The sequence below is a fragment of the Notothenia rossii genome (assembly GCF_949606895.1).
Source record: "Notothenia rossii genome assembly, chromosome: 6".
NCBI classification, from domain to species: Eukaryota; Metazoa; Chordata; class Actinopteri; order Perciformes; family Nototheniidae; genus Notothenia; species Notothenia rossii.
The window spans coordinates 30,281,623-30,297,031 of record NC_136909.1 but is presented as its reverse complement, the minus strand read 5'-3'; the positions used below and the strand labels follow the sequence as shown (position 1 = coordinate 30,297,031).

Here is a 15,409-nt window from a genome sequence, read left to right as displayed (position 1 = left end):
AGAAAAGCTCCCTAAGCCCTTTACTATGCAGCGCTTATTAATACACGAATATCGCTTTGATTTATTTATGAGCTAGTCACCCCTGATCGATCCATTGATTTGTGCGCATGTTGTAAGTGTAACCCACTACCTTATGGCTCTTTGAATGAAATGAAGTGGAGACAGATTTGCTCTCAGCATTTTCTCTGTAGCTTTCCTTATTAATCTCATCATCACTAATTACTCATCAAGCCTTTGATTCTAAAGCTGTGTGGAGGGGGGGTTGAAAGCAGATCTCTCTGGTCCCTTCAGATCCTCTCCTCTTTCTCCTCTCCTCTCCTCTCCTCTACAGCTACAGCTACTGCTCTCCTCTCCTCTCCTCTCCTCTCCTCTCCTCTACAGCTACAGCTACTGCTCTCCTCTCCTCTCCTCTACAGCTACAGCTACTGCTCTCCTCTCCTCTCCTCTCCTCTCCTCTACAGCTACAGCTACTGCTCTCCTCTCCTCTACAGCTACAGCTACTGCTCTCCTCTCCTCTCCTCTACAGCTACAGCTACTGCTCTCCTCTCCTCTCCTCTACAGCTACAGCTACTGCTCTCCTCTCCTCTCCTCTACAGCTACAGCTACTGCTCTCCTCTCCTCTCCTCTACAGCTACAGCTACTGCTCTCCTCTCCTCTCCTCTACAGCTACAGCTACTGCTCTCCTCTCCTCTACAGCTACAGCTACTGCTCTCCTCTCCTCTCCTCTACAGCTACAGCTACTGCTCTCCTCTCCTCTACAGCTACAGCTACTGCTCTCCTCTCCTCTCCTCTCCTCTACAGCTACAGCTACTGCTCTCCTCTCCTCTCCTCTACAGCTACAGCTACTGCTCTCCTCTCCTCTCCTCTACAGCTACAGCTACTGCTCTCCTCTCCTCTACAGCTACAGCTACTGCTCTCCTCTCCTCTCCTCTACAGCTACAGCTACTGCTCTCCTCTCCTCTCCTCTCCTCTCCTCTCCTCTCCTCTCCTCTACAGCTACTGCTCTCCTCTCCTCTACAGCTACAGCTACTGCTCTCCTCTCCTCTCCTCTCCTCTACAGCTACAGCTACTGCTCTCCTCTCCTCTACAGCTACAGCTACTGCTCTCCTCTCCTCTCCTCTCCTCTCCTCTCCTCTCCTCTACAGCTACAGCTACTGCTCTCCTCTCCTCTCCTCTCCTCTCCTCTCCTCTCCTCTACAGCTACTGCTCTCCTCTCCTCTACAGCTACAGCTACTGCTCTCCTCTCCTCTCCTCTCCTCTACAGCTACAGCTACTGCTCTCCTCTCCTCTCCTCTCCTCTCCTCTACAGCTACTGCTCTCCTCTCCTCTACAGCTACAGCTACTGCTCTCCTCTCCTCTCCTCTACAGCTACAGCTACTGCTCTCCTCTCCTCTCCTCTCCTCTCCTCTACAGCTACTGCTCTCCTCTCCTCTCCTCTACAGCTACAGCTACTGCTCTCCTCTCCTCTCCTCTCCTCTACAGCTACTGCTCTCCTCTCCTCTACAGCTACAGCTACTGCTCTCCTCTCCTCTCCTCTACAGCTACAGCTACTGCTCTCCTCTCCTCTCCTCTACAGCTACTGCTCTCCTCTCCTCTACAGCTACAGCTCTCCTCTCCTCTCCTCTCCTCTCCTCTACAGCTACAGCTACTGCTCTCCTCTCCTCTCCTCTCCTCTCCTCTCCTCTCCTCTACAGCTACAGCTCTCCTCTCCTCTCCTCTCCTCTACGGCTACAGCTCTCCTCTCCTCTCCTCTCCTCTCCTCTCCTCTCCTCTCCTCTCCTCTCCTCTCCTCTCCTCTCCTCTACAGCTACAGCTCTCCTCTCCTCTCCTCTCCTCTCCTCTCCTCTCCTCTCCTCTCCTCTCCTCTCCTCTCCTCTCCTCTCCTCTCCAGCTCTCCTCTCCTCTCCTCTCCTCTCCTCTCCTCTCCTCTACAGCTACTCCTCTCTTCTCCTCTCCTCTCCTCTCTTCTCTTCTCTTCTCTTCTCCTCTCCTCTCCTCTCCTTTCCTCTCCTCTCCTCTTCCTCCTCTCATCTACAGCTACACCTCTCTCCCCCTCCAGATGCAGGGCTGGGAGCGATAAGCCTCCTCTCCTTCCTCCCTACTAAGACAGCTGTTTTCTTGAAATCGATAGTAAAGCAGGATTTTCTTGGCTGTCAGGGCTTTAACATCCTCTTCTGTCCCATCTCACTTACACACACACACGCACGCGCACGCACACACACACACACACACACACACACACACACACACACACACACACACACACACACACACACACACACACACACACACACACACACACACACACACACACAGCCCTAATACGTCACAACTTACCCTGGTGCCCATGTCCGTCTGGCTAACAGGCTCCAGTGTGCGTCTTAATCCGGCCCTGATGCCAGCGCTGTGCTCACTGACACACTTATGCTGTCTGCATTACAACTGGCAACCTGGTAGCTTTAGCTGTTAGCAAGAGCAGCTTTAGTTAAATTAGTCTAAAAAGATATCCTTACAGTTTTAATACCTAAATGAAAGATCTACTGACAGATATAATGATGTCTATATGTAGCAAATAACACATTGTGTTGACATTGACTTTCATGCTATACAACAAAATAACAGCAATTAGCTTGGGTTTTACTATGTTGTGATCTAGTTGTATTTTCTAACATTCAAGAAATAAAATCTACAATACTGCAAGTTAGGTGCATGTTAGTAGACGAGAAAAGAACAGTGGCAGTGGCACAGTGCTTCCTCTTATCTTCCTTCTATGATGTTACTGTATATGCATGCATAGTCAAAGGAATCTATGCATCGTGAACGCATGTTAAGATTAAAGAGAAACTCCATTATAGAAGAGAACGAGGGGAATTCCCCCAGCTGCGTGTGCAGGCCCACACACTTCACTACAGTGTATGTTGAATGAATTAGCCTGTTGTAATTATTGATGCTCCCCCTTTCCTCTGTGATGACAATTAGCCTGAATGTATTTTAATATTTCAGCGTTACCTTTTTTTTTTTTTTTCTTCTCTACAGCAATCTATCTATACATTACACCAGAGGGAACAGCAATTATGCTTGAACAGACAGTCAATCATAGGGATCAAATTAATCAGAAATCAAATCAAATAGGAATACTCTGTAATTCCTTTTGAATCTCAACATGAAATTCCCATTCATTTGTAAGTGGGATGAAGCGGAGATAAGGGTTTAGGCTGAGCTTTAGCGTAGCTGTTCCTAAGGCCAATGCCTCTGAGGTTAACACCATGGGTTTAGCGTGGACATGTGGATGTGCACGGACAACTCAAGCCCTAACAGTAGCTGAAGAACGAGCACATATCACAAACCTGCAGGCTTCCCCAAATCACGTTAGAGTGCTTTTATCAGGCGGAAATGTGTTTAAATTCAAATGAAATAATCTCTTAGTGCTGTATCAATCAGTTGTAGATGTATTGCTTTGTGCATTCATAATGATGTTTTTATACACCAATTTTTTTTTCCTTAACTCTCATTCACCCTTAAGACATTTCATGAGTTGTCAACACTTCACTTTAGCCCCCCCTATTTAGCAAGTAAATAAACATGTAATACATGTTTGTAACACTAGTGTTTAATAATACAAAATATCAACAGCTTAAAGGCTGGTGTAGAATCAAATAATGATTGGCACTATGATTAAATGTTAACATAGTGCTAATAAATGCTATACAGAAGAGGAGAGTTAAAGTAAAGTATTCCACAATTGTCGTCCAATTAAAACTAATTTATTTTTAGTTCAAATCTTCACACCCCTGGCTGTATGACTCTTGAACTAGATGTAAAGTCTAAACTTAAGCGGTGTGTTGCTTCATGTGCCTCTGTCAACAATTGACTTATGCCATATTGTTCTTATAGACTGTTCTAACCGTGTGAAAAAGTATTTATTTGATTTTTCTTGAATCTGATCTCTGTTTTTTTCCCTCCAGGCGCGTAACTCCTATTCTAACGAGGTGGTGGCCATCAAAAAGATGTCCTATAATGGCAAGCAGACTACCGAAGTAAGGAAATCACTCGCACACAAGAGCACATAGACATGCAAAGGCTTACCTTCAAAACCAAGCTCCCACTGTAAATGTGACACCACAATGTGTTGCTTATGTCTCTGATTCATATCTCTGGGTCACATTGACATTTGGTTAGCCTGCAGTTTGATAACAAGGTCATCAATATTGAAAAAGAAAACACACCACCATTGACAGTCAGTACAACACAAATAGTGGTTGTGAAAAAGAGAACCTTTGCACACATCCAGTATGTCTTTGATTCTACTGTAATATATTTGATTTGGCCTGTTGAAATAAGCCTTTCGATTGGCCTATTGAAAAGAGTCATTTGTTTGGTCAATTGAAACAAGACCTTTGATTGGCCTAATGAAACAAGCCCTCTGATTAGTCCGTTGATGCAGGCCCTCTGTTAGGTCGGTTGAAACTAGCCTCAGATTTTCTTCTGGTTATTTGAAACGAGCCCTCTGATTGGTTCATTAATACAATCCCTCTGATTGGCCCATTGCCACAAGCCATTTGATTGGCTCATTAAATGGGACCGTTCGAGTTTCCCATTGAAACGAACCCTATGATTTGCCAATTTGAAGAATCCCTCTGGTTGGCCCATTGGAACAACCATTTGGTTCTTTCATTTGAACAAATCATTATGTGAGCATTGGTATCAAAAGACTGTATTGTTGAATTAGCTTGGATAACATGAACTCTTGACATTCTCTACAAAAATCATCATTCAGCACCATCATAAGTAGTGTTAACTTGTCAGACCCGTCTCGAATGGTCACTTCAATGCACTGCAGCGTTTACCGGCCTCCACTAGGACCCTTGAAGCACATGGATGTGTGACGACCTGTTCATCGCTGCTTGCAGCTTTAATTTATCTTGCTTTGGCACAAATCCAGTAACAACCAGCGCTTAAAATGCAAAAAAGGTAATTCTCTAATAATATTTACCCAAGCTCTGACAGTAGCATGTCAGAGATTGAGATTTCTCATTTGTGATGGTTAATTACCCTTAACTTTAGGGCCTAAAGGAACAAAAACAATGTGAAAATAATACAAAATAATTGCTCACCAAAGGTTGCAAGGTTTGGAACAAACATGTTCCTCCCTCAAGCAAACCACGGAACAAGTTTAGGCATAAGCTTATTTCAGAATGCGTCCTTTGTTTAAACCTTTATCTATTTATAAACTCTGTGTTTTGCATGTGAGGACTCTTACACATTGTCACACAGCTCTTGACTGGCTGAGGCTTTCACTTGCTATGTAAACTCTTCTGGTTACATTTTCAATATGCTTTTTAATTGAACCTTATTGCAGTGCTATTGAGAGACATTCCTATCCGTCTACATTTAAACCTGTATAAAGACCATATTACCTGTTAAAGTGGTTACTACAGTGCGGCCAGCTGCGCCACTACTATCAAATCACAGCAATGCCAACCTAGGTGTTACCGGGATTGTACCTGTAGTGTGTAACCATCTGTGTGTCTGAATTTGTTTTTGGCAGAAGTGGCAGGACATCATTAAGGAGGTCAAGTTTTTGGGACAGCTGCGACACCCAAACACAATTGAGTACAAAGGATGCTACTTGAAAGACAACACTGCCTGGGTTAGTGGATCCATCTCTCCCTTTGTCCCAGTTCCCATCTTTTGTTTTAATCTTGCAACATTTGTTTGTTTCTTCCTTCCTCTTTGTCTTTTTTGATTTCATCTCCCACTGAATGTGTTTCTCACTACAGTTTCTCTGCATATGTTGTTATCAGTAACACAATCTTTGTCGTTGAGAACATTTTCACAAGTATTCACAAACTTGATGTGAATCTTTGTATTGAGGATATTTAACAATGAAAAGCAAACTGTGAATTATTGTATCTGCATTCTGTTACAGCTGGTGATGGAGTACTGCCTGGGCTCCGCATCAGATTTACTAGAGGGTAAATATATGCAAAATATGCACACAAACTTATTTTTTTCCAGGAAGTCTCTTCCTCTGGCCAAGAAATAGTCTGTCAAATGTAAATAAAACCTGTGAGAAACCTTTTTTTTTTTTTTATGTGGTTTATGTACATTTAGCTTTAGCTTTACTGTGGTTAGCTAGCTACATGCTATCAGATCAATCAAAAATAACATTAACAGCATATACACAATTACAGTAGAAAAGACAAATATCACTACAGTATGTGAATAATACACAATATAAAACATTCTGATTCAATTTGAATACTCTTCAATAGACATTTTTAATAAGCAACATAAATATATAAACATAGATGGTTCTTTGGTTGTTTCCTGTGGTTATTTGTCATTATTCAAACATAATGTGAACCTAAAACTAAAACAATTTAGAAACAAATACTCTATAAATGGTCTTGTAACTAAATAATACAACATATATCTTCTGTATTCTATATCTTCTATATCCGATTTGCAATTGAGCACTTTGATTCAAATGATATGCATTATACAAAAGACCATATCTGAGTTACTTAGATGTAGACTCCTTTTTCTGAAGACCAATTTTTTTCTAGTTTTCAAAGCTTGGCAATTGTAAAGTGTCCATCCTCTCAACAGTCCCGACCTGAACACACTGTGTTATTTTAAGCATCTATGTGTGAGCTCGTCACTCATGCAGGCACACGGTCCTGACAGTCGGCCCCGGCCTGTTTTTGAAATGTCTCAGCCATAGTTCAGCTGGGACCTTTCGCCTGGCATGTAATCTCTCTGTTACTGCAACAGTCCACAGGGAGCCGGCTTAGGAGCCCTTATCACAACTGTTAATGCCAAGAGACTACTTTCTTACTGCTATATCAGCAGGGCACACCGCTATAGTTTTTATTTATTTATTACTAATACTGTGATGTTTTGGATGCCAGCAGTTGCTTGAAGTCTGCGCTTCATAACTAAATGAAGAAGCTTTATTTATTATGAAGGCCTTTGTGAAGAACACATTTCATGATTATATAATGAAAGTCTTCAGAGGGTTTTTACTCATTTCCACTCTGCTAATTTCTCCCCCAGTTCATAAGAAACCACTGCAAGAGTTGGAAATTGCTGCCATTACCCATGGTGCCTTGCTAGGACTGGCTTACCTACATTCCCATAATATGATTCACAGGTGAGTCAGTTTTTTCTCTAGCTCCCATAAGGAAGTGCCTTTATCAAAAACATGATAAGAGGCTGAGATGAGATGCACTTCCCTGACTGAGCGTTTACTAATTAGGCTGTAAAACGTCATCTCTGTAGGTACATGTGGTCCTTACTGAGCAAGAAACAACCCTTCTGTTTTACTGGTGTCCACAATGTAATTTTTAATGGCAGGGAAATATGATTAGCTTCTTAAATGGAGCTGTATGAATCATCTTGACTGTTCTGTATCATCATGTCTCATTGCAAAATTGTAAAAATGACATAAAACCCATAAAATTAGAGTCGCACTCGGTGATCGTAGACCTCCGCTAAAGCCAATGCTGCATTCAAGTTTCCCTTAGATGGATATGACTTTTTTCAGATTATTCTGACACACCATGAATGCAGCACAGATCTTGCAATGTTAAAAACGAAATGAGCGTGTCAGCCTTGATATTGAATGTGGATTATTTCTCGGCCCATGCTACACCCTTTCACCAATTTTCAGTGAAAAGGGGCCAGTATTTTTTCTGCTTGAAGACAAATAAATCGAGCCAAAAACATGATCTCCTTAACGGAATTAATAAAGATATCACATCTATAAATACACCACATCAGTGACCAGTTCATTAAGATTTGAGGGAGAAGTATAATGCATAATAGATCCCTGGAAAGGATATGAATTCTCTTGGTTGCTCTTCCTAAATACACTCTCTCCATCCCCCTCTCCCCACCCAGAGATGTGAAAGCTGGTAACATCCTGCTGACTGAGCTGGGTCAGGTCAAACTGGCCGACTTTGGCTCCGCCTCCATTGCCTCACCTGCCAACTCCTTTGTGGGAACACCTTACTGGTCAGTATACATGAAACACGAGGCATATGGCACAACACTGAACGCCTTACATGTCTACAGTATATGCGAGAGACCAATGACAATGAGAAAAATGGGAATTGTGGTATTTGTTTTAGTGCTTTCTTTGCATAGAAATTACAAGAACAATTCATTTTTTTGGAGAAAGTGAGTACTTCTTGTTGTTGCCCCCGAGTCACTTTGAATAAAAACCTAGTTATGCTTACAAATGACAAAGTTAATAGGATAGGGGTAAATAAATAGGGGTATTCACTGTGAAGTGAAGGGTGAGCGTGCCTCAAGATGGTCACTATTGATACAGCCGCTGACACTTTATTTCATTAATTTAATAATGCCTACTGTTTTTTGCCTCATATAGAGTTATCTGCTCTAACTTGCCCATCATAATACTCACTCACGCACTTTATGGAGCTTTGCTGGTTAATGAAAGCCATTACATAAACAGCTGGACCAGTGTTCAGTTTTCACACTCCGCCTTGATAGAAACACACACATACTTTCACAAAACTGAGCTGCTATCACAGCATACCAGAGTCTTTAAAAGCTCTGAGCAGCTTAGCAGATTATAACATTTCCGTGGATTTTTCCCTGTACTTAATAAACTATGCATGTTTGTGCACTTGCATGTCCTCAGGATGGCCCCGGAAGTGATCCTAGCCATGGACGAGGGTCAGTACGAGGGAAAGGTGGACATCTGGTCGCTGGGGATCACCTGTATTGAACTGGGTGAGCATACATCTAGTCAAGAAGTGAATTTAAGGGCCCTTGATGTAAGAAATGTAACAGATGTACGCTGGTTAAAAATCTGTAAAACATGAAAATACATCTTATTTGTTCCTGGTTGCTTTGGAGACGTTGTGTCTGCCTCATTTAAGGAGAGGCTGATATCTGATTGTGAAATCCTTGGCACTGAATCCACACCCTTATATATTTTTCTGACTCTCCCATCTTCTCTTATTTTAGCGGAACGCAAACCTCCCTTATTCAACATGAATGCCATGAGTGCCTTATATCACATCGCACAGAACGACTCTCCCACGCTACAGTCCAATGAGTGGTGAGTTGAAAACACACCATTCAACATTGTCTCTTTTATAATTGTTTTAATATAATTTGCAGAAGGCTAATAAGTAGTAGTAGTAGTTGTAGTAGTAGAACCTTTATTTAGCCAGGAAAATCAATTAAGAACAAATACTCCGAACACTACAGAACCCAGGAGAAAACACAATTACACAGAGATGACAGGCATAGCAGTTAAACATATAACATATTTAGATTAATACTGCTGGAGTTCAATCAGTCATTAAAATAATATAGAAGATTTATTCCTCCATTCATTCCTTCATGGCAATATGTCCGATATGTGGCCAGTCAAACCCAAGAACTACAACATTATTTTGAAAACAATATGCTTATCTAACAAGTCTTAAATGGTTATATAAAGAAAGAAAAAAATCCAGAGAAACTGCTGATACAATACTTTCACACAACTGAACGTGAAAGCCAATCCGATCAGTGCTCATTGGGGGTAAAACATCCCTGTGTTAATCTGCGTGACCTTTGAACCCTGCAACAGGCCTTGTGCGATGTCACGATTTAAATCTCCTATGTAATTACCTGGGAAACCTCTCCCAAAGTAATACAGTGTGAATACCCACATCGTTACTGCTGGGCTATAAGGCACGTCTACATGTATAACAGCATCAAAGCAAAGCAGTGTAATTATAAATACTATATTAATATTATTCTAGTTGATCGAACTCAGATTTTTCTTGTGTTTTCCATTCTAACCTTGATGTTTCTTTGTATACACACTGAGTTTTCTAAATGTATTATGGGAAAACAGCCAGGATGTTATGCTGCTCTCAGCCTCACAGCAGATCCTCTAGAGACTGTCCTACCAGACATCTAAAAACTTTAAGCGATTTAATTTAGGCCAGCAGCTTTTAAACAGCTCTTTGCCGCACCATCTCAGCCACAGTGTTGAAGTCAGACTCGTGCTGCTTCTTCATATAATCATAAAGTGTACCTAATAAATTAAGAAATGTTTTTTGAAATTGCTCATTTCTGCGGAGACGGATCATTTGTGTTCTATTTTGCTTTACTTTTTATGTAAATAATTTAAGCTGATGATTTTTGCTTTATTGACTTCATTCAATTAAGATACATTACTTTATAAACATTATTTTTGGCTAGCTGCAGCATAATGTTAACACTAAGCTAGTTCATGTTGTAAATTCTCAACTAGGTAGAAATAGTTCATCCTCATAATTATTTAACTAGCAAATATGAGTATGAGCTTGCACAAACCTTGAGTTAAAAGAATGGAGGAGGAAACCAGGTTGTATTATTGCACGCAGCAGATAAGAGGATGTATTTGTAGACTATAAATATGTAGAGAAGATGATCTAAATTTGCTATAAGAAATAACGACATAAAATGTTGCAAGCAGGAAATTAGCAAAGCTGTAAATATTCCTCAGTTCCTCTGATTCGCTGCAGCCAACACTAACCCTTTGCATGTGAGGTGCGGGCCTCACGGGGGAAACAACACTCATCAAATATTAACCCTTTGTTTGATGTTCTCCATGTTATTTACCTCTGTGTTCTTCTTATGCTATCATTACTGTGGTATGAAAGTGTGCGGTCCTAAGCATGCAGAGTCGTGTCTGTGTTTGCTCCTTGTCGTATGTTGCAAGAATCTTTTGCGCAGCCAAGGGTGAGAGTTGTTTTCTACCTGCCTCAGCGCAGCCTGAAGGCATCAGTGGCCTTCATGAATCTTCCACCAAGCTCTCAATTAAATAACAGTGTTCTTATTTTACACCCTAAAAAAGAGAATACATCACAGACCCTGTCATCAGAAACATGAGGCAGGGGGAGTCTTCTAAGTTTGCTGCCTATGCGCTGCAGTTATAAAATTAGCGTTGGTTTGTAGCATTGTGTGAGGTGGCGCAGGGTTGAGGTATTTTTGGAGAAGCTCCAGCGGCCTGAGGCGTTAGCAACATCCCTCCAGATGAGACTAGTACAGACATCCACTCCTCAGTGTAACTTCTGCTCACATTCACTGGGTTTACACCGAACACACACACTGGCATGACACACTACATTGCACTCATTGACCTGGGCTTACAACAGAAAACGTTAGAGTTTGTGGTGGATTGGTGAACCCTACAAAGACCCTGAATGTGCATATTACGGCTCAATATCTTAAATAGCACTACGGGCTAATTTAATTAAAAAATCCAATCACATTGTTTTAGTTATCAGGAGTATATTTTTAGATTAAAGTCACAATGATCCACCTCTCCAGTGGCCTATATTTGTATTGCTCCACATTTTTACATAATCCATATATGGGTAATATATGGGGCTACAATAAGAGATTACATAGGGTTGTTCTGGTTTAATTCATTGATATGATAACATAGGCACAGCAGAGGAAGCGATAACTCATCACGTGCAACATTCATGACTTGATGTGTGGTGGAAAGCAGCCTACCATTTGGGCTTATAGGGAGACAATAGTCAACTATGGTAACATTTGATACTATAGTCGATATCAATGTGAGAATTCATCAGTTGCTTACTAACATCAATACAACATTTCTCATGTATTACACTTTTTTTTTAAAAATAGAATGACTAAGACCTTATCTTAATTTTCTTCAATTTGTGCTTTTTTGCTTATATTTCAGCAACAGAAATCTTTGGATAAAGCCAGGTTTCCAATGTCTATAAATCAGGCTGTGAATAATATATGAACAAATCCTAAAAATAACGTTACAACATAGACGGGGAAAAAACTAGAATAATTGGTGTATGTACAGTAAGAGCTGCTGAAGTGGACATCCCTAGCTCAGAGTATGAGAATATTTTGAGAAAGCAGCTTTTTTAAATATATGTATTATAAAATCCAATACATTTTGTATGTACAAGACACTTCAGTTGAATAATGTTAAACAATGTAGCAAATAGATTGCCATAAAACGTCTCCTTACAATAGGAAAGCTTTTTTTGTATTCTACAAAATATGCAAATGACGCATCCTCTAATGTAATTTTGGTTAATTAAGGAGACATCTGCATACTCAAATAGACACAGTTACTAAATCAACATTTATTTTGGATGTGTTCTTTCCCTATAGTCTGAAACAACACATGGCAGGGTGTGGACCGGTTCATGACAAACCTTGCCTCTGGTGTCTGGCTTGAACTTTTCCTGATTTAGAAATGTTTGAATGGGAAGGGGAGTCTTTGATTTTCACTGTTCTCATTACCCAGGTCTGACCCCTTCCGGAGCTTCGTCGACTACTGCCTACTGAAAATTCCTCAGGACAGACCCTCGTCAGGGGAGCTGCTAAGAGTGAGTGGGCTTCCTCTGTAATCCCTCCAGCTGTGACCTCACTTCCTGTCTCTGTCAGTCCATGAGCCTTGTGGATGAGTCACTCCCACCCACCCGCGACTCCTTAATACTAAAGAATATATTGTTCAAGCGCAGGAAGCAAGCACCCCGCTGAGAATTTCTGATTATTTTTTGTCTCTTTGTTGTAACTTTGCTTCCTGTGCTGTGCCTCAAAGCCATGGACCTTAATAGCCTTTAAGTTACAGTAGAGACATGACAGGAAATGAAGGCAGAAAGAGAGGGTAGGATGGGATAAGAAGTTGGGGTGACAATGCCACAAGGGTGTGCCTTTTAAAAAAAAAATGTGTATACAACTTTAGGATACTTTTTACAAATACAGTACGTCTTATAACAAGGTTAACTTGGGAGGGACTTTTCTGAAGTTTAAAATAACTTAAAAGTGGATCACATTTTTGTCAAACTGCTGTTTCCGAGGTCCAAAAATCATCTATTGCGACATGTCCTCCTCATTTCCTCTTTTCTTGTCCTTCCCTACTGTTATTTTTTAAATATAAAGCACATTTGTCCATTAAATAAAGGTTAAACATTTGAAATGCAGCTGCAAATCAGGCTTTATAATGTATTTCAGCCATCCCGCCTAATAACAACCAACTAAATCCACTCAGAAACATAATGAACTTACACAGTGTTAATCCGTGCAGGTTCTTTGTGTTTCCCTGTTATCCAGGGGTTGATCTTTTTGTTTGTGTGAGCAAAAGGTAATCCCATTGGTCCACTAAGAGTTTTATGTTCTTGGGAATCACGCTCAACAGTGTGGGGGCTCCAGCAAGAGTTTTCCCACCTGCTCAACCTGAGGGTAGCTCAAATAAAGGGCTCTGGACTCTCGCCTGGACAGGATCGAAGTTTAGGCTAGTATTCACTCTTACCAACACCCCTGACCCAAATCCTGTCCGAAAACACATTAAAGATGGATAAGTACCCAACAGACTTGGGATCAGTGTCGAAGGGGCTGCTTTAGAATGAGGGGGTGGGGGGTAGGGTTTTAGCCTGTGATTAAAACCCCACTTTCTCTTCTCACACACACACAAAATCAATCTTTGCAGGCACACAGGCACACGCCCCTCCAAGCTCTTTAAAGGGGAAATCAGGTCACTAATCTGGGGGCCTTGAGCTATCAGTGTTCTGGCTTCAGGTTAAACTCACCCTGTATGCCTTGTTAAGAGTAATAGTAATTAAGTATTAAAATTAAAAATTACACAAGTAATTATGAATCGACCTCTCATGAGTACAGACTATCAATAATTAGGTAATTACATTTACATGAATATATTTAAATGAAAAAGCAGAATATTCACATTTAACAAGCTGGACCCAGTCAATGGCTATTTCCTTTATGTCTTGGTTACATTAAGAAAATTCTTTATTAATATTGTTGGCGATACATTATTTGTGGATTAGTTTTCCTTTTGAGAGTCAGATGTCAAGACTGACGCTATCTGTTAGATAAATATGGAGCTAGAGCTAGCAGAGCAATGCTCTTACTAGGCTAAGCTAACCAAGTGTTGGTTCCAGAACTATTTCTGTTAATGTAACTCATGGAAAGGAAGAGAAGAGGGATATTTAAAAAGATCCTCAACCATTCATTTATTAATAATATAAGGTAAATATATTTAGTTTGTATAGCATCTTTGGTACAAAAAATGCAAAACAATATGATTTACAATAAAGAAACAATATCCATTAAAATTAACATACAATCAAGGATAGGAAGGAGGAAAAAAATACCAATTCATAAATTAAGATAACCAAATTATGATAAATAAAATGCATAGCATAAGTTGGAGAATAAAACTGTTTGAATAATAATATTCATTCCCTTATCTCCTTTTCTACATAAGCGGTGGAGGTTTTACATTTTTAAGAATAATACTCAGAAAGTATTTCGTCTCGAGTGCACTCACATTTAACATCACAATACCTCACGTGTAAATCTCAGAGAAAGGATTAGTACTTTTGGTAGAAGAAGCTGGTGATGCTACTACAGTATCAACTCAGATTCTGTCGCTTCATTCTAACTTATAATGAATCCCAGAGATAACTTCCTGCTGGTCGATGGGAAAGGGGAGGGGGGACCACCCACACTATGGTTTTGGTCCGTCAGAAAACGAGACAAATCTCTCCCATCTCTATTTTCAGAGTGTGATGTCATTCCCTGGTGTCCTGACTAACCCATTACACCAGCATCTGTCACATGGAGAGGACGGTGTGCAGTGACAGAAAGCTTGAAATAGACCTAAAAATATAGCTTTTTTTATAAAGTATATATAGTCCTGTACTCTGAGGTTGCATACATTTCAGTGATTTAGCTCAACGTATTTTATGAATGAGAGTGACTAAGGGGGTGTGTGTGTGTGTGTGTGTGTGTGTGTGTGTGTGTGTGTGTGTGTGTGTGTGTGTGTGTGTGTGTGTGTGTGTGTGTGTGTGTGTGTGTGTGTGTGTGTGTGTGTGTGTGTGTGTGTGTGTGTGTGTGTGTGTGTGTGTGTGTGTGTGTGTGTGTGTGTGTGTGTGTGTGTGTGTGTGTGTGTGTGTGTGTGTGTGTGTGTGTGTGTGTGTGTGTGTGTGTGTGTGTGTGTGTGTGTGTGTGTGTGTGTGGAAGAGCAGGAGAGTGTTTTATTTTCATCCTGATGTCAGTACAGTTCAATGCTTAAAAAAAAAACACTAATTTTAACAACATACACCATGTCATTCTTACCCAAACCCCACCAGCCCTGCACACCCACTCTGACCTGCTGCTTATGTAACACAAAATAGGTAATTACATAAATGCATAATGCCTCAACCTCCACCGAAGTACACCTATCGCAGGAGTTTAGTGTAAAACTGTGTTGGAAAAATAACAAACAATCTTGGAAACATGATTCGTTATATTCTTTTAAATAAATCTGACCATTTTTGAAATATTCATTTTACAGGAAAAAAATGTAAGTAAGACATTTGAGGTGTATACATGA

The 15,409-nt window shown here is 40.6% G+C and overlaps 1 protein-coding gene across 2 annotated transcripts in view; it reads left to right on the top strand.

Moving 5' to 3' along the window:
- Window positions 1-15,409, top strand: part of taok3a (TAO kinase 3a) — a 74,631-nt gene that overhangs the window by 37,303 nt on the left and 21,919 nt on the right. For both annotated transcript variants that reach the window (XM_079690565.1, XM_079690566.1), the window contains exons 4-11: window positions 3,966-4,037; window positions 5,549-5,650; window positions 5,930-5,975; window positions 7,060-7,156; window positions 7,906-8,019; window positions 8,672-8,763; window positions 9,001-9,094; window positions 12,317-12,398. In XM_079690565.1, coding sequence (XP_079546691.1) covers window positions 3,966-4,037; window positions 5,549-5,650; window positions 5,930-5,975; window positions 7,060-7,156; window positions 7,906-8,019; window positions 8,672-8,763; window positions 9,001-9,094; window positions 12,317-12,398 — 699 coding nt within the window. The remainder of the gene's footprint in view (window positions 1-3,965; window positions 4,038-5,548; window positions 5,651-5,929; window positions 5,976-7,059; window positions 7,157-7,905; window positions 8,020-8,671; window positions 8,764-9,000; window positions 9,095-12,316; window positions 12,399-15,409) is intronic.